The sequence below is a fragment of the Bos indicus genome, chromosome 9 (genome assembly GCF_029378745.1).
Source record: "Bos indicus isolate NIAB-ARS_2022 breed Sahiwal x Tharparkar chromosome 9, NIAB-ARS_B.indTharparkar_mat_pri_1.0, whole genome shotgun sequence".
Taxonomy (NCBI): Eukaryota; Metazoa; Chordata; class Mammalia; order Artiodactyla; family Bovidae; genus Bos; species Bos indicus.
Window position 1 is genome coordinate 70,562,116 of NC_091768.1, and position 19,844 is coordinate 70,581,959.

The 19,844-nt window shown below is 40.8% G+C and overlaps 1 protein-coding gene and 1 non-coding gene across 4 annotated transcripts in view; one reads left to right on the forward strand and one right to left on the reverse strand.

Annotated features, from left to right (window-relative positions):
* MOXD1 (monooxygenase DBH like 1) overlaps positions 1-18,325 on the reverse strand; it is a 96,518-nt gene extending 78,193 nt beyond the window's left edge. For 2 of the 3 annotated variants that reach the window (XM_019967448.2, XM_019967447.2), the window contains exon 1: positions 18,003-18,325. In XM_019967448.2, coding sequence (XP_019823007.2) covers positions 18,003-18,266 — 264 coding nt within the window. In that variant the 5' untranslated portion in view covers positions 18,267-18,325. Of the gene's footprint in view, positions 1-12,773; positions 15,946-18,002 lie in introns of those variants that run through there. The other variant, XM_070796168.1, reaches the window with a different exon arrangement.
* On the forward strand, positions 5,744-5,847 carry LOC139185050 (U6 spliceosomal RNA). The gene has a single exon (XR_011568635.1). It is a non-coding gene; the product is annotated as a U6 spliceosomal RNA (small nuclear RNA).
* Positions 18,326-19,844: the final 1,519 nt, after the last annotated feature.

The following is a 19,844-nucleotide window of genomic DNA, read 5'->3' on the forward strand; positions in this document are numbered from 1 at the left end:
GGCCTGCATACAGGTTTCTCAGGAGGCAGGTAAGGTGGTCTAGTATTCCCATCTCTTGAAGAATTTTCCAGTTTGTTGTGATCCACACAGTCAAAGGCTTTATCTTAGTCAATGAAGCACTAGATATTTTTATGGAATTCTCTTGCTCTTTCTTTGATACAGTGGATGTTGGCAATTTGATCTCTGGTTCCTTTGTCTTTTCAAAATCCAGCTTGAACATCTGGAAGTTCTCAGTTCACATACTATTGAAACTTAGCCTGAAGGATTTTGAGCATTACTTTGCTAGCATGTGAAATGAGTGCAGTTGTGCAGTAGTTTGAACATTTTTTGGCACTGCCTTTCTTTGGGATTGGAATGAAAACTGACCTTTTTTAATCCTGTGGTGACTGTTGAGTTTTCCAAATTTGCTGGCATATTGATTACAGCACTTTGACAACATCATCTTTTAGGATTTGAAATAGCTCAGCTGGAATTCTATCACTTCCATTAGATTTTTTTGTAGTGATGCTTCCTAAGGCTCACTTGATTTCACACTCCAGGATGTCTGGCTCTAGGTGAGTGATCACACCATCGTGGTTATCTGTGTCATTAGAATCTCTTTTGTATAATTCTTCTGTGTATTCTTGCCACCTCTTCTGGATATCTTCTGCTTCTGTTAGGTCTATACTGTTTCTGTTCTTTATTGTCCCCATCTTTGCATGAAATATTCTCTTGGTATCTCTAACCAGTGGTAATTGCCTAGAAATAGACACTTAATCTTGCTAATCCAGTTATAAATTTACACCTTAAAAAAGTTGTTTATATTGTGAATGAAACAAAAAGAGGGGAGCAATAGATTATTTTCCCACTTGTTCTTAATAATATTTACATATGTTTAAGACCTGGTGTGGAATGTATTTAACCATATGCTAGAATGAGTTTGGGTCTGCATGATCTGTGATGCAGACACATCTGGGAAGGCTGTTGTGACCTTTTAGCCCTTAAACAGACATGAATCTTATCAAACTGACATCGACATTTAGAAAAAGAGTTTATGCATACAACAGTTCATTGAAATCCTTTTACACTAGGGGGTATTCCCTACCTATTTTAAAGAAATTAAAAAAAAAAAAAAAACAGATTTGAGAAAGAGAAACCCTATTTTAGAATATTTTCTAATGTTAATTTATGTCCTCAGTGTCTAATGGAGTGACTTGCATATTGGGGAGTCATTAAATACATTATGCGCAATTTTGAAAGTAACATCCTGCCTTTCCTTTTGATAAATCTAAATGAGGGGGTAATTTTGAAGCTAAAAGAACTGATGAACCTCCAATATTCATATCTTTGTGGTATAGGAATAATTTGACTTAGTAGGAGCAAAATATTCCCTAGTAGTTCCTACCTTCTTCCTTCAGCCTGTATTAAGAAAATATATGAACTATAATTAAACACAGGCTCAATGATGTCAATATTATACAATAAAAGAATGACATACTGGCAAACCTTAAAGGCACAATTAAATGAATCAAGAGGAGACAAAAGGGCAAAAAAAAAACCTGGGTCTCAAATTTCTTATCCTTCAATTATTCTAGCTGGGAGGAAGGAGAGAAGAGAGGAAAAAAGGAAGAAGGAAGGAGGAAAAGAAAGCGAGTCACTAAGAGAACAATCTTGAGAATGGGTCCTTCAAATTGGCTAAACCAAAAAAAAAAAAACTTTAGTGAGTTCAAGGGTTTCCTGACAGTTTAACAAAGGGATAAATGTTTTCAAGTGGGTAATTAAACAGAATACTTACTTTGTTACTATCATCTTCTAGGGGAAAAAATGGAGAATGACAGCAAAACATAGAATAACATTCAAATAAGAATTTGAATACTGATAACATGACCTAGTGGAGAAGGCAATGGCACCCCACTCCAGTACTCTTGCCTGGAAAATCCCATGGACGAAGGAGCCTGGTAGGCTGCAGTCCACAGGGTAGCTAAGAGTTGGGTAAGACTGAGCGACTTCACTTTTACTTTTCCTTTCATGCATTGGAGAAGGAAATGGCAACCCACTCCAGTGATCTTGCTTGGAGAATCCCAGGGACGGGGGAGCCTGGTGGGCTTCCATCTATGGGGTCGCACAGTCAGACACGACTGAAGCGACTTAGCAGCAGCAGCAGCAGCAGCACCAACATGACCTAGAAATTTATCTTCACAAAATCAGATAGTATAGTACTTACAGGATATTTAAGGAAGTTTTCCAGATCATTTTTACTATTTGATTTTCACTTTTAGGATTAGAAACAAATGGCTCTCCTCCCTCTCACTCCTCATCCATTTAGCAAAGGGGGCCAGATGTAGCTTCACTGTCCATCCATGGTGAAGGCCATTCCTTAGCCATCTTGCTATAGTGCTTGATATTCCAGGACTTTTAAGGTAAAAGCAGGAATACTGATCACAGTACAGTCTTATTATCACGGTCTGATTATAAAAATCACAGCCAGTGTAAAAGTCTCATTGCATGATATATGTATTAAATATATTTACAAATTATAACATAAAATACTGATAAATAAAGGTATGCTCTGGTTAATCACTAAAAATTGACTTTATGAGAGCAGGAGGGTTGAAGACGATTCAGAGAATCATGATTCTATAGAGATTTTTTAAGCATTTAAGAATAAAAATATGTAATGTTTTAATTATGTAATATATAAAAGCTGTTATGCAAAAGTCATTCTTCTTTCTACTTATTCATTTCTAATGTTCTGTAAAGTGAAATGTGAAAGTAATATTTTCCTAGATAAATGATTTTATGTGGATTTCAGTCATATTTGAACTCAAATATCTGCATAAAGATAAGTTTCAATATGAATTATCATTGAGGCTTTATTTTTTGTTTTTATCAAAGATTAGTATATGAATCATATATTAACCTTGTTTATACTTTTTAAACATAAAATATTAGCTTTACCCTTGAAAATCTGCTTTGATAATTAGACTTTGTCAATAAAATACATCTGCAGTTGTATCATAAAAATATTACTCCTGAAACATACTCTCATGGGATATTTTTCCTTATGCACAGGTTATGCTCTGAAATAAATGAAGCATATTACTGAGATTTCAAAATGCTATGTGGCAATAGTAAAGTGAAGCCAACATCAGCAGAAGTTGGCATCATCATTTTGCATGACAGCCAGAGTAATGACTGCCACCTACAAACTAAGATAACATACCCAAAACGCTAGCCTTGATAATCCACAGAATGGCTACAAACTCTTATTAAAAAACATGATTACACAGATGTGAAATTGGTCCTCACTCATTGTCAGTCTTTCTCTCTTGAATAAAATCTCTTTAACAGCAAAGAGCTTTGACTGTGGCTGTGTTAAACAGGATGAAGTGAAAATTCTTACGGGTGTAATAAAAGATATGAATAAACCCCAGTTCGGCCTGGAGAACTGAATGTAAGCACAGCTGCACGGGAAACCTTGAGAAAAATGTGACCATCTGTCATCATTTTCTTCAACAGGTGCTTATAGTTTTTCTTCTTTTTCTAAATCACAAAAGCCTTGTTACTTCAAACATTTCTGTTTGTAATATCCATTTCTGTAATAAGTGTTATGGTGCTTTAATAATACTGATAGTATAATAGATATTTTGTGTTCAAGGGAATCTTTGATCCTAAAAAACCATAAAACCCTATAAACAAACTATATAAATATAATCTTCAGATTTCAGTATAAGCTGATTTTAATAAGTTATTTCTTTGCTAATCTTGAAAATTTGAGAGGAATGTCAAAACAGAAGGGGACTGCCTTCTAGGAACCACTTCAGATAAAACTGAGACTCTAGTTCTAAGAAGTGATCTGTTAAGTAGCTGCCAGAATATCAAAACAGAAGCCCTGTAAGCTTGCTTTCCAGGGAGGGGCCACCGGAGCAATTTGGTTGTTCTTTAAGTGCTACCTTCTGAAAATACACATCCTGATTTTTCTCCCACAGACAATCACCTCATTTAGTTTTCATGGAGAGAAACTTAATACTTTGCTATCATTATAGAATTATCAGATAAAGTGTAAAATTAAAACTTTGACTTGATCTCTAAGAATAGACTTCAACGAAAAAAGGAATTTCAGATTTTACCACTGACATATTTTTACTTTCAACCTATTTCATCATATTAACTTAAAAAAATTTTTAGATGGCTTCTCTTAACTCTCTATGACCAGTTTGTCAACTCGCACAGTTGTGTCAGACTCTTTGCGGCCCCCTGGACTGTAGCTGACCAGGCTCCTCTGTCCATGGGATTTTCTAGACAAGAATACTGGAGTGAGTTGCCATTTCCTTCTCCAATGACTAGTTGATGCAAGGAATAAATTTTGAAAAGAACGCTCCTTCTTTCCTGTCTTTCCTCCTCCCTCCCTCCCTTCCTTCCTTCTCCTTTTTTCCAACACATATTTTATTGCATGGTGGCTACTCTTCAGTCCCTGTGGTAGGGCTGAGAGCACATGACTGTACAGTATAGACTACAGGACAAAGTCCCTATCATCATCAAACTGATAGTGTAGTTGCAGAATAAACAATTTTTGAGCTTAAATAATAATATAACCAAAAATATTTTGCCAATAAGTGCTTATAGGAAAATAAAACAGAGATTCTAGAGATGGATTGGAAAGCCTGGAGTTGAGGCATCAGAAAAGTCACCACTGAGACAATGAGACTTATTTTGAGAAATAAACTACATTTAGGAGCCAGCCAATGAAAAGTGCGGAGGAAGTAGGTCCAGGAAGAGATAGCAGCTGTTGGAAAGAAGGGGAAGAGGCAGGGGCAAGGTTTGTCCAGTCTGGTGAAGCAAATAAATGCCAGTATGACTGAACTCCAGTGCCCAAAACATAAAAATGAAGTCAGCAGGGATCAGCTGATGCCCCAAAGGTTATGATGCTTTACAAATCAATATAGGGAGCTCAAATTTAATACTAAGCTTATACAGTCATTTGAGCCTTTAGCAGCAAGTGCCATATTTTGATTGATGTGCAAATACGTATATATGTGCCTATGTGTGCATATGTGTGTGTGTGAGAGAGAGAGTGTGTGTATGTGTGTTACTGAGGCTGCCATGTAAAAATGAAGAGAAGAAAGAAGAGCCATGGCCAGAAGACAGGAATCAAGCAGTGGTCCCACGGGTTCAATCTTGAGTGATGGTGATAAAACTGAAGGGAGGTAGGCAGGTTTTAGATTTAGTATGGAGGAAGCACCAATAGACCTGAAGACAGGTTTTATATGTGGGATGAAGGAAGGAGAAGAAAAAAGGATGACCCCTAATTTTTGACAGAAGCTACCAGGAGGTGCCATTTACTGAGATGGGAAAGGCCAGGGAAGGAGCAGCTCTGAGATGCTATCTAGACATCCAGGTGAGAAAGTCTAGAGGCAGAGTATATCTAGACTGTTCTTAGATCAAAATAATGCATCAACCAAGTTTCAGAAACTCACTGACTCTATAGTCAGCCTTGAATATAAAGGCTCCTAAAGCCCCCCAAACTCTTCTGAGTATTTACAAGTCATAAAACATTCTCTTTCTTCTTTTTCTTCATTTTTTAGGTTTCAGAACGAATATATATTCACCATATAGGATTAACATATATTCACTAATATAATTCAAATATACTGAAATATAGTAGGGAAAGAAATGAAATACTCTCACAATAATTGTAAAGATTCACTGCACACCTATCCACAGAAACAAAACTTCTTGAGGCAGGTTAAAAAACAACATAGATGTGCTCACTTCAGCAGCACATATACTAAAATTGGAATGATACAAAGATTAGCATGGCCCCTGCACAAGGATGACACGCAAATTCATGAAGTGTTCCATATTTTTACACATAAAAAGATGCTCAACGTTGCTCATTATTAGAGAAATGCAAATCAAAACTACAATGGGATACCACCTCACACCAGTCAGAATGGCCATCATTAAAAAGTCTACAAACAATAAATGCTGGAGAGGGTGTGGAGAAAAGGGAACCTTCTTGCATTGCTGGTGGGAATGTAAATTGATACAGCCACTATGCAAGAAGGTATGGAGATTCCTTAAAAAACGAGGAATAAAACCACCATATGACCCAGCAATCCCATTCCTAGGCATATACCCTGAGGAGACCAAAACCGAAAAAGACACATGTACCCCAATGTTCGTTGCAGCACTATTTACAATAGTTAGAAGACAGAAGCAACCTAGATATCCATCAACAGATGAGTGGATAAAGAAGCTGTGGTACATATATAATGGAATACTACTCAGCCATGAAAAGGAACACATTTTGAGTCAGTTCTAATGAGGTGGACGAACCTAGAGTCTATTATACAAAGTGAAGTAGGTCAGAAAGAGAAATATAAATATCATATACTGACACATATATATGGAATCTAGAAAGATGGTACTGATGAATTTATTTTCAGGGCAGCAATGAAGAAACAGACAGAGAACAGACCTATGGACACGGAGTGGGAGGGGAGAGGGTGAGAAGTGTAGAGAGAGTAACATGCAAATTTATATTACCATATGTAAAATAGATAGCCAATGGAAATTTGCTGTATGACTCAGGGAATTCAAACAAGGACTCTGTGACAATCTAGAAGGATGGGATGGGGAGGGGGGTGGGAGGGAGGTTGAGGAGGGAGGGGACATGGGTGTACCTGTGGCTGATTCTTGATAATGTGTGACAGAAAACCACAAAATTCTGTAAACAATTATCCTTCAATTAAAAAAATAAAGTGGCAAAACACACACACATAGTTTCATAGTTGATAATGTTTTCTCTTCCGGTAATTTCTTGAATAATCTAAAAGTATGATTGTGGAGTAAAGTTATTTCCAGCATCACACTCAAGTTGGAAGACAGCCTGAAGTATACCTAACCCATGTTGTGCTGTTGTTCGGTTGCTAAGTCATGTCCGACTCTGGGACCCCATGGATTGCAGCATGCCAGGCTTCCCTGTCCTTCACCATCTCCCTGAGTTTGCTCACATTCATGTCCACTGAGTTGGTGATGCTATCTAACCATCTCATCCTCTACTGCCCTATTCTCTTGCCTTCGATCTTTCCCAGCATCAGGGTCTTTTCCAATTAATCAGGTGGCCAAGGTATTAGAGTTTCAGCTTCAGCATCAGTCCTTCCAACGAATATTCAGGGTTGATTTCCTTTAGGATTGACTGGTTTGATCTCCTTGTTGTCCAAGGGAATCTCAAGAGTCTTCTCCAGCACACAGTTCAAAAGTATCAATTCTTCATCAACTCCATGAACAGTATGAAAAGGCAAAAAGATATGACACCTAATCATAGTTCCCACCAAAGGAAGATTTCTTTAAAAAATGTTTTTAGGAAAGGATCACAATATTTCAGTATCTCCAGTGACAAAGCTCATGCACTTAACAAGTTTATTTTTTGGCCACACCATGCTGCTCCATGAGGGATCTTAGTTCCCCTACCAGGAATTGAATCCATGCTCCCTGCATTGGAAGTGTGGAGTCTTAACCATTGGACAGCCAGGGAAATACTGCAACTCATTTTAATAACTCTGATGGTAGAAATGTATTTCTTATACTAACCTGAAAGCTTCTATCTTTAAAGTATACTAATTGGGTCTTTTTTCTTCCTCTGAAGCCTAATAGGTAACATCTAATCCATCTTTCTTGAGGAAGGCTGTTCACTATTTCAAGGCAAAGATTATGTCTTTTCCAACTGTTCTTTCTCCAAATATTGCCAGATGCTTCCCATTGCCTCGGTAGCCCAATTTCCAGAGATTTCAATTATCATTGTAATTCGCCTTTAGAATAATCCAGGTTACCCATACATCTTTTAAAAAGTTATTCTAGAAGGTGTCTTCTGGAATGATTAGCCTAGAATAGAGTACAATGTCAATATTACTTCCCTTGATGTCAATGTAGTATTTAAAGGCTAATATTGCATTCATGTGGAAAAGGTAATGGCACCCCACTCCAGTACTCTTTCCTGGAAAGTCCCATGGACGGAGGAGCCCAGTAGGCTGCAGTCCATGGGGTTGCTAAGAGTCAGCACGACTGAGCAGCTTCACTTTCACTTTTCACTTTCATGCATTGGAGAAGGAAAGGGCAGCCCACTCCAGTGTTCTTGCCTGGAGAATCCCAGGGACTGGGGAGCCTGGTGGGCTGCTGTCTATGGGGTCGCACAGAGTCGGACACGACTGAAGCGACTTAGCAGCAGCAGCATTGCATTGCATTCATGTATTCAACAGGCATATCTTTTGAGCTTAGGATGAACGACTACCTAATATGAATTCCAATTAAGACCAACTTTACACACTTTGTACATACAGAATTAAACATTAGAGTGTTTATTTGTATTCTCACTGAATTTTTAATTTTTAGTTTTCTTTCTTTATTTTAATATATCACTATCTTTTGAGTCCTTACTCTGTAGCCTAATATAGGCAGCCTGTTATCAACATATTTCGGGTATGGATGTTTAAATATTTACAATAACGAATTCAACTTTATTAGTCCATCTTCTACAGTGACATCATAGGAAACCTGCCAACTACCTTAGTATCGTTTAGACACAACATTCATTTATTAGCCGAACTACAAGTCCAGCAAATCAAATGCCAAAGAAAATGTAGTCTTGTCAGTATAATCTGTGTTTATTGAAAGCATGTTGACCTCTAGTCACAAACCAATTGCTTCAGGCAAAGCATTCACAAATTTGTTGCTTAAAGTTTGTCCTTGAGTTTTCACAAATGACTCTCAACCTCCCCTAAGTCTTCCCTTAGTAAATATTTTTTCTCCAAGTTGAAAATCTGGGACGTTTGTCTCCATGTAATCATCTGATAAGGGCTTCCCAGGTGGCACAGTGGTAAAGAATTCACATATCAATGCAGAAGACATAGGTTCGATCCCTGGGTTGGGAAGATCCCCTGGAGCAGGAAATGGCAACCCACTCCAGTATTCTTGCCTGAGAAATCCCACAGACAGAAGAGTCTGGTGGGCTACAGTCCATGGTGTTGCAACGAGTCAGACAGGACTGAGTGACTGACCATACACTCATGCACACAATCATCTGACAATTCTGATATTTCACTAAGTGATTGACTCATGCTAACAGTCCCTTGTATTGACTGAGTACTTTCAGTGTACCACATACTCTACTAAGAGCTTTAAGTGCCTATTTCATTGAGTCCTCACAAAAAAATGCCATGGGTAGATATAATTTCCTTCTTCATAAAGGGAACTGTCACTTGAGCAAGGTTAAAGAGTTGGCCTAGGGCCACATAAGGAATAAGCAGCAAGCAGTGTTGGGACTCATAGCAGGACTTCCTGCTCTTAACTGCTCAGTAGTTATTCAGCAGGTATTTCTTGAGGACCCACCAGGCAAATGGACTCTTTCCTGTTCCCTCAGGAAATGAGACACTCATCAGCTTGTAGATGTTCCATCCACGCCCTAATTAAACACTAATTATCTACTACGCAAACTCCTTTTCCTCCTTCTCCCTGCTGCAACTATAGCTTTAGGGCATTTCACTGCTTATTAGTAATCTTGGGAAATGAAAGTGGGAAAGGAAAGAGTATCTATTTACACTTTACACTAACTAGAAATACACTTCAGAATTTTTCCAAATACAAAGGGAGTCATTTTGTTACTGTTCATTCTAATAAAAGATTTGAGAGCAGAACACATCTCTTGGCTTACATGCAGGCTGAGACTAACCTGAGACTTTCATTTATTAATATTCCTTTGATGCCCTGTGACCATATATAACTTACCAATTTTAGGCTTTGTGTGGGCAGATATTTCTGTTGCTTAGAAATATAGCAGCTAGAACCTACTGACAAAAGATGTGTAGGAATGGCAGGGAGGTACGAGGAGGAGGGAGATTTCTGGCTCAGAGTATTTCAAAATACACCGCTACCCACAGTTCTTCCATTGCTGTTCTCATTTCAGCATGTAACTTTGAGAAAATACTTTAAATTATCAACACATTTGTTAAATATCTCAGAAGTGTTTCAATTCTAGAAAAACCCACTTGACTTTTCGACTTTTCAAAATAATCTCTATCCAAGCGCATGCTAACCCTTGCTTCAAACATCAGTCACTCTGAATTGCTTTGTTGGGAATCTTGCTATGCATCTCCATGCCCAGAGTCTGGAATCTTCCAAGCTTCTGTAGGTGGACATGGGAGTTACCTGATTCTGATCAAAGAGCCTGACCACATAAGGTCAGTAGTTCCTGAACTTGACTGCACAGAATCAATTAAGAAACTTTAAAATACATTAAGGCCTGTGTAGACTGCTAGAGGCTGTGATTTAATGGTGTAAAGGAGGGAGGGGGGATGCCTGGATGCTAAAATTTTTAAAAGATGTGCAGGTGATTCCAACGTGCAAATTCGGGAATTTCTGACATGGGAAGTATCTTCCCAGTTCTCAGTCCTCTATTAGCACTGCCTGCTCACCACTGGAGTGCAATTTGCCGTTGCCATCTTGGCCCTGTCTGAAGGGATCTGGAGGTCCAAAATACCAGGAGGCCTTGCTTCTACATGGTTTCATCTACCATGAGTTTTCCTATATGAATGGGCTTCTGGGCATGAAGCTTTTAGGGGAGAAAAAAAAATAGTAGCAATTTAGTTGTATCTAAGAAACTGAGGTTCTCGGGTGTTAGTTTACAAATTGCCTGAAGGATGGAAATCTTCCCCAGACTCATGTAGTTTTGTTGATCTAGCTTCTCCAAGTCCTTTAGCTCTCTCATATTATTGAAGATGAGAAGGAACACAGGGTATAAAAGAAAAACATTCACACCTAGTATTAAGAAAGAAACTCCTATAAAATCACCAAATCTCTAGATCAAAGCCTGAAAGACTCTAGTTGAGCTTACTAAACATGTGTGTAACAAGGCTACAGAAACAGAAAAGAGCTCAGGTGGTTCAGACACTTTAATTATATTTCTTCCACGTAGGCAGACTCCTATAGTCAATGTCTACCGAGTCCTTTGAAGCCCATGCCAGATAATCTTCCTCATAGTATATAATACTTTGAATGGTAAATGCTATAGTTAATCTTGAAAGACAACATTTAAAACTTCGGACACTTGTTTTCCTTCGTGTTTTAATTGTAAGCCTCCCAATCTGAAATAGCCACAGCACTGCCCCTTATCACATCACCCTATTTTAAAACTCTGCACACACTTACCACTTTTTGATATTTTTCCTGCTTATTTGTTTACCCCCATCAAAATGGGAGCTCCTTGAGACTACTGATTTCCTCTCAGTCAATGCTATGTCCCCAGGATCTAGAACTGTTCAATAAACCTTTAATCTATATTGGTTGAATGAATGAATGAACACTCCAACATTATCAGTGAGTACTTTACTAAAACAGTCATGTGAAACTCACAAATGATCCCCATGCTATATGGCCTGGAGCCTCAAATTTATACATTTACAAAATGGAAGAAATAAGATATTGACCTCATAGGGCTATTGTGAGAATTACATGAGATAACACACTTGAAAGACTATAATGTATGGCATATATTAAGAACTCCATGAATGAAAAATCACATTACAGAAATATATATCTATGGTATTTGTACAACAAAAATAGTAACAGAAATACTATGATTTTATTTTTACGAATCTTTTTAAAACTGCTTTTCATTAACACGTTCTTTCACTATTGAGGAAGAAAATTGGAATGTTTTTATTTAAGCTACCAGCTGCTTGCAGAAGAAAGAACACCAAACCAGGACCAAGAGGAAATGAATCCAGACCACTGACCTATATGGCTTCCAACAGGTCACTTAATAGGTACCTAAGGCCCAGTTTCTTAACTGTAAAATTCAGGTGGGAGAGTTAGGAAATTTAAGGTGGATCAACTGAACTCTGAGCTCTGAAGAGCAACAAGTAAGTGCCCAAAATATCAATATTCAATTTGTAAAACCAAACACTGTTTAAAGATTTATCATAATATTTGGCTATATTAGTTGAATACAAAAGACCTCAATAGTAAATTAAATTTGAACTATACATTATTTCCATAGCATTCATATATAATCCCATTTTTACTGTTAACAAAAATTAATACATTTGAAGCTTTCTTATTTTTGCAGAATTTCCTGCTTATGTGCATACTATATGCTGTGAAGCTTTAAGCTTTTCTTTATTTTTGGTCTACTCCAGAATTTAACAAGTTAAAAAAAGACAGAAGTGGAGAAGAGGTTTTCTAGAGAAATAATTCTCTGTTTAAAAGTTCTGTACTAATTATCTTTTAAAAGTTACAATAAGCCACATTACGAGGCATCCTTAGGCAGAGTTGTTTGTTTGTTTTACATATAGATCAAACATTTCCAGAAACAAGATGATATACAGTGAATTCATTCTTTTGGCCAGCAACTCTATTTTAACAGGGCTCTATTACGAATGATGAATCAATAAACCACCATTCACTTTCTTTGAAGTGGATGGACTCTTGGCTTTCTTCCCAAGAATCCAGAAATAGGCCGTTGGTCGCCTGAAGCCTTGAACTTTGGCGGTCAATTCAGGTGCATTGTTCTCCTGGCTCTTAGTCCTTTCCTCGGGCTGGCTTCTTGAAATCACTTGCTCGGTCAGGGAGACCACACAGCTGAAGAGCATCCTGGTGATTCTTGGTTCCCGCTTACACTGGTGCATGTGGACTTACTACTAATACACCAAACATGAAGGTTGGAGAGGTCCCTTGTCATCTGGAAATTGGCAAAGAGGGAGCAGGGGGCAGGGCATAACCTGAAGATTTATAAATACCTCTTAACAAAGCCCCAGCTGATCTGTGTCGGGGTTGTACACTCTCTTCGTCTTCCCCTTACAGCTTTTCAATTTGCTTTCCAAACATTTCTTTGTTGCCGTTGGCTGCGGTGCACTTAAAAGAAGCACATCGTTAACCACAAAGAATGCTCACTGTTTTCTGTGATTCCAAATCACAGCACAATTTCCCAGCACTTCCTCAGCAAGCAGCCCAGCAGCAATTACCCCGCTGCTGAAGAGACTCCTCATCACAGCAAAGTTTTGGTGGTGGCAACAGCCAACCAGTGAGGTTGTAACAAATGATGACATCGGTTTCTGCCTCCATTCTCCAGCAATTTACACCCCCAAAGGAAGAGTGAATTCATTTTTGTGCAGATTTCAACAGGCACATCTGACAATGCTGCCCTCTTCTCCAACTCGCACAAACTAGGCATTCATCAACCCTGATTACTTTCCCCAAATGGCGACTCAACAGTTGCTAAGTGGCTTGGATGGGGGTGGGATTGCTCTCTGTCAGAAAGGGGCAAAGTACAAGGAGAGGACACGAATCTATCAAGGAAGTAAGCATTGAGTTAATTCACTGAGACAGAATAGTGAGGCTTTCCAAAGCCAAGGCGAAAGGAAAGACTGCTTCCCACCCCTGGCAACTCTCTGAAATACAGTGCCTGGAAGCCAACCTCAGTACCATCCCAGGAGTACTGTGTCCCTAAGTGAACAACTTATCTGATAGGTTACATGGAGAAGGGCTTTACTCCACAACCACGTTTCTCTCTTCTTTCCCATTTTGATGGTACCCGATTATACACCCTTTAAAGAAACATCTGCTCCAGGGTTGGAGGATTACAAAACGGGCAGGGCCAATTTCCATAATACCTCATCTCTGGGTGTAGTTTTAAGAGTGTCCAAGCCAGTATACTGCCTTGAGGCAACAGAATCAAAATCTGATACTTCCATCTACAAGCAAATATCGCACTGCCCCCTGGAGGTAGTCTCCTTGCATCCAGTCCTGAATTAGTGACTGGCAACCACTGAAAAATCTGGAGTTGCTGAGGTTTAGAACTCTTCTTTGAAGGGCAGGGGGAGGGTGGAAAGGGTGTGGACCAGGAAGACTAACTATGCACTAACTTCTTGTGAGTGGGGGGTGTGTGTGTGTAAGCATGAGGGAGTGAAAAAGAGGTGAATAAGTAAACGCTTGCCTCCCCATCTCAGCAGTGTAGAGTGGATACACAGTAATAGGTACTCAGAAGCGGTGGTTGAAGGGAGATTGACAGGTTGGTGAGAATGAGTGTGGTTGCACGGATTTTGCAAAGATGGCCATGCTAATATCTTCCCCTCCCATGTGACCTCCTCACCATGGGATGTTGAGGTGGTATCTAGATTTCCTCTTGAATCCAGAGGGACTGGGACCACAGCAAAAGACACAGTCCAGGACTCCAAGGCCATACAGTTTCTACTTGGGCCTCTTGAGATGTTCACTGTTGGGACTCAAGCCACTGTTGGGAAGAAGCCGGGCAGCTGCAGGGAGAGGCCACATTCCTACCACAGTACCTGGGGAGGTCCAGCCAACAGCCAGCCTCAGTCACCAGTCAGAAAAACCAGTGAGAGAGCCTCCAGATGACTCAGTGACTCACCTTGGAGTGGACACCAAGTGAAGCAAAAAAGACCTGTCACCACCAAGCCCTGCTCAAATAGTAGCTTTGTGAGCAAAACAAACCACCATGTTTGGGGGGTAGTTTATACACAGTGATAGATAACCAAAAGAGGGACAAGGTCCCCTCTGACACTGAACATTTCCTAACACAGAATAAATGGGGCCTGAAGAGAATTGGAACCAGCCTCTTAGCCTTTCACCAGATTCCATAATTTGGGTTGATTCACTTTAGCTTTTTCCCTCTTGGTCTCAGATCAAGCTGTCCATGGGATATATCTCAACTGAACTTATGTGTGTATATATGCAAAACAGGGTGTGTTATACAAATTTGAATTGTGGCTGCTATTTACTAATCAGATTTTACTTACACACACACACACACACATACACACACACACACACACACATCTGTCATCTCTCAAAAAACAAACAGAAGATCTGGCAATACCTGATTTGCATTCCCACATAACAGTAATTCACATGTGAAAACTGGGGTTTCTTCCATCCCCTCTACTCTTCTGCATTACAATACTGCCTTTCCACTGGAGTCTTGTCACTCTTTTACATTTGCTTCCTGACCTCTGTATGGATTTGGGTTTATGACATCTGTTTCACCAACAATTCTCTGCCTGGCTAGTTGGGATTTAGTCTTACATAGTTATCCAGGAGTTAAAATTCTATTGAAAGAAGAGTCTTAATATCATCAGAAAAAAATAAAAGTCCAAATAATAATAAAATAAAATATCTAAAGGTCAAGTTTTCTAATTAAATAAGAAAGAATGAAATAATATATACAGAAAGTAGCCACAAGGGAATGTGACTTGGACATCAGCTTAGGTTGTCATCAGTCATCTACAGTTTAATGCCATTGCCCCAGAAGCAATGCTTGGTGTTGTATTGTTTCATGCAAAGTTTGTTCTCACTGAAAGTAAAATTACATGAAAATCAAAGTTTCCTAATGGAATCACATACACAATGTTTAAGAACTTTATTTACCTTTTGGTAGAGTTGCTGAAGATGCCATTCACTGTACAAAGAATCTCAAATTAGTAGGTTTTGGGAGAAGATACAATTTCAAGTGTTGGAAAATGGAATCTCCCAACCTGGATGATCCAGCTGGAATTGATACATTTCTTTTTGTTTTTAGTGTCTGGGGTCTTTAATTTTATTAAAAAGGTTTTTAATCAATTTCCTTTCTACTTAACTGCTATGCATAATTTTTATTGTATATTATATGCCTTAAAATGAGTGAGCTGTGCTGTGCTGTGTGTGTGTTCAGTTATGTCCAACACTTTGCGACCCCACAGACTGAAGCCCCAGGCTCCTCTGTCCATGAGATTCTCTAGGGAACAATACTGGAGTGGCTTGCCATTTCCTACTCCAGGGGATCTTCTCGACCTAGGGATTGAACCAGTTTCTTGCATTTCCTTCACTGGCATGCAAACTCTTTACCAATGCTTAAGAAAATGGAGTAGTAAAGGATGTCAGTCAATTGAGAAAATGATAATCCTTTATATATGAAAATAAAAATTCCATTTCCTTAGGAATAAAAACAGAAGGGAAAGTTCTATTTCTTGCTCATTAAATATATTGGGAAAAGGTCCATATCCAAGGCTTACTGAACAGTATTATGTGTTTAGAAATTACCTTAAGAAAAGTTCTACGTTTCAAAACCCATCTGCTGCTGCTGCTGCTGCAAAACCCATCTAAAGGGCACTTAATTAGTTCTTATTTTCTCTTTACAAAGAGCCACCTGCAGTGTGGAAATACTGTAGTTTAACAAACTATGTTTGTGGTGTGCCCCTTATAGCATGTTGAAACAGAATTCTGCTCTTAGTCTTTCATTTGATATCAAACTTGATGGGCTTTCTAGAAACGCTACTCTTTGAGAAAAACATCAAGTTATCTTTAAAGTATACATGTTTTATGATACCACTAAAGTAAGACTTTCCATGCTCCCTTCAACAAAACATTTAAGGATAGTTAAGGGGCATTTGATTCTGCCCATCCTAAAAAAAAAAAATAGACAAGCAAAAATATGTGGCTCAATAGATGTTGAAATAAGGTACAGTCTACTTCATATCAGAAGAGAGCTGAATTACTCAGCTAGTGAGGCCTGTGTTTGGGGTCAAATTCTTGATTTACAAATTTAATGTCTGAGATGCTGCAGGAGGATTAAATTTATACATGAATGACTTCAACGGTGTAATTCTCATAAAACTTTATTGGAGTTGTGCTTATTTGGGGGAGGAAAGGACTAATTCATGAAAAAATAGACAACGGAAGGGTTTTAAAGTTTTTTTTGCTGTCATTTTTAAAACTTCTAGCCAGTTAACAGCTCATTGCCAGAATTAGCGTTAAAAATTAATGGAAATCAAACTTAGACGTCAGAAATAAAATTACTGAGAAATGCTTTTTGGAATTTATCAGGTACATCGATTTTACTATCATCAAAACGTAATACATAGCCAGAAGAACTAGCTTTCATATGGATTAAGAGACTTTTAGCAAAGGGCAGTATTTTTGGATGAACTTTGATAAGCAACACTATATTCACCACGATGTTATATCATAGTGGAGAAGTGTTCAAATGTTGGTCAAGATCAAACAGACAAAAATGTCCAAAAACCTAAGCATCTAATCATTCCGATCACTTCAATTCTTTTTAAATTTTTTTTCCTATTCATTAAAATATCTGTGAACGGGCAACGTCTCTACTCTGGCTCTTTCAAAGCAAAACGGTAGCTGTCAATTTAATTTTGTTAGCTATTAAATAAAGTAAGTGGCATCACCGACTCGACGGACAAGAGTTTTGAGTAAGCTCCAGGAATTGGTGATGGTCAGGGAAGCCTGGCCTACGGCAGTCCATGGGGTCGCAAAGAGTCGGACACGACTGAGCGACTGAACTGAACTCAAAGTAAGTGAAACGTTTTGTCACTTAATATGGGGTTTTGCCTGAAGACTTCAGGTTTTGTAGGTTTCGCAGCTTCCTAAACGGCTCCCAATAGCAAGTTCCTAAGGATTCTTGGGGACCTTTCAGTCATTGCTGGCATGAGGTAGCTGACCCAGCCCCAGAGTTGGGAAGCTTCAGAAAAGCCTTCTGAGATCCACGATTCTAGACAGCTAGACAGCAGATGCCAAAACTCTCCGGTCCCTTCAACCCTGAGAGCCGTCCCGTAGATCCCGAAAGCCCAAAGATGTCTCCTTAACCATCAGGGATGACTGGTGGTGCGTGGCAGGTGTGCACTTGGGGCATGTATTAATTGGGGCTCAGGGGACAGGAAAGTGTTCAGAGACGGAAAGCTAGCCCAGGGTTACCGTGTTCAGCTTTCCGGGGGCTGGGCGGCGGAGTTGGGAAGTCCAGCCCCAGGGGCATTGGGCTCCGGGGTGCAAGAGCGAATCGCAAAGGGTAGGGGAAGCCGGGCTGAGGCTGCGGGGATACGGGGGAGACGGCGGCCAGCCTCCGCCGGAGAGAAAGCCGGGTGGCCCAGGGCGCCCCCCAACCGCGCCTGCCTGCCCAGAATCCGGACCGGCCGAGGCTCGGCGGGGCAGCTGCAGGAGGGTATATACGCGCTTACCTGGAGGTAGGGCCGCCCGCGGGCCACCCCGCCCACGACGATGTCGGCCGCGGCCATGGCCCCGGTGGACGAGAAGCCGAAGCCCACGTAGCCGGCGGTCCGCACCTCGAGGCGGAAGGCGAGCCGGCCGCCCCGCGGGCCCCAGCTCAGCCAGTACTTGCCCTCGGAGTCGAGGAGCGTGCGGTGCGGGAAGGGCCAGCCCGAGCCCCCCGCCGCCGCGCGGGGGAGCAGCCCCCACAGGAGGAGCAGCGGCCAGCGGCACATCCTCGGGCGCGTCCAGCCCACGGGCACCTGGGCTCCCGCCGACTGGAGCGCGGAGGGCGCACGCGGAGCGGCGGCGCGAGCAAGCGGCCTGGGACCGCCCCCCGGCCCGCCCGCGGGAGGGGCCGCAAAGTCGCTCTCCCTCTCAGCCCCGGCGGTCTGCTGGCTGAGCCGCCGACTCCATCCGCGACCCGCCCTTCCGGTCCATCCACCTGCCGCCTCGCGCCCCCGACTTTGTTGGTCCCCAAGGTCTGATTCAGTGGGGAGCGCAGTGACGGGCGTCCTGGAAGAGAGGAGGAGGCAGAAGCCGAGGACCGGGGGTCGACAGAAAAGGAGCGCGGAGTGCTAGTGCTTGCCTGGGCAGTGTGGGCACGTCGCGGGGAACAGGGGGTGGGGATCCCAGGGGAAAGAATCAGAGATTGCTGAGCGAGGGCAAGTTTAGCTTAGCAGAGGTGGGGAGGACCTGAGTAATCAGAGGAATAATCCTGGGTTTGATGGACAGCAAGTGAGAGAAAGTCCCGTCCAGGGTAACTGCTTGACATCTCGATATTCGCTGCATCGGAAACCATTGTAAACAGCGATGCCCTTAACCCCACGGTTCACCTCCACCAGCGCATTTGGTTCCTGACCCCAGGAGTCAGTGCCCTGAGGCTTGCCTCTTTATGCCTGGTTTTTGTTTGGTTTGGTTTGGTTAGGAGAAATTCTGCCAAAGTACTCAGCCGTCAGCAGAGTAGGTCAAGGTTGAAAAATCATTTGGGAATTAAATTGTAATTTGAAGTCTTCCTACTATTTCAAGTTCTGGCCATAGTCGTGTTTGTCAAAAAGTGTTTTTGCCTCTTCTTTTACCCACAACACTCCTGTCTTCAGAATGCTAATTACTCAGTGTAACTGCAAATTACCTTCTTTATTCATTCATTTATTTATATTCTAAGAACGTTCTAAAACGTTCTAAGGTGGCTCATAAGATACAAATAATACAGAATAGAAAAATAAGAGCGGATATCAGATGAAAACAGCATGGGCAGGAAGAATATACAAACGGTGCTATTTGCGCTGCATTTGGAAGCTCCACACAAGCTGCCTACTTTGTCTCTTAGAGTCATGTTTCAGCCTGTTTTTTCTTGCTCTTGTTTTCTCTTCCCGTTCCTTTTCCTGTAACTTTCCCAGAGTTACCAGCATGATCAGAACTGTGCTCTCCCAACGACTCAGGCATATTTGACTAATTCCAGAAGGCAACCTTCCAGTGGGTCTGCTTACCAGGGAGTTCAGGAAATTGCTTGAGAGGGGATTCATCTCAAGGAGAGAGGGGACAAAAATCTATAAGTTTAGCCAATGACAATAGACCAGAGAAGAGAGGTGTTGAAACCTTGGGACAAGGCAAGAAATAAAAGAGCCTGTGAAGACTTAAAGGAACTGACCCGTTGAGAGTAGCCGCAGTAGATCCCTGGGCAGACATCAGAGGCAGCAGCATCAACTTCAGCAAACTAAGAATTTCATCCTTAGAACTGAGATTTTACAAGTACAGGGGTGTGGTTACTGCTATGGCTCTAGCCAGGAAGAGAAGAGGAATACAGAGAGAGG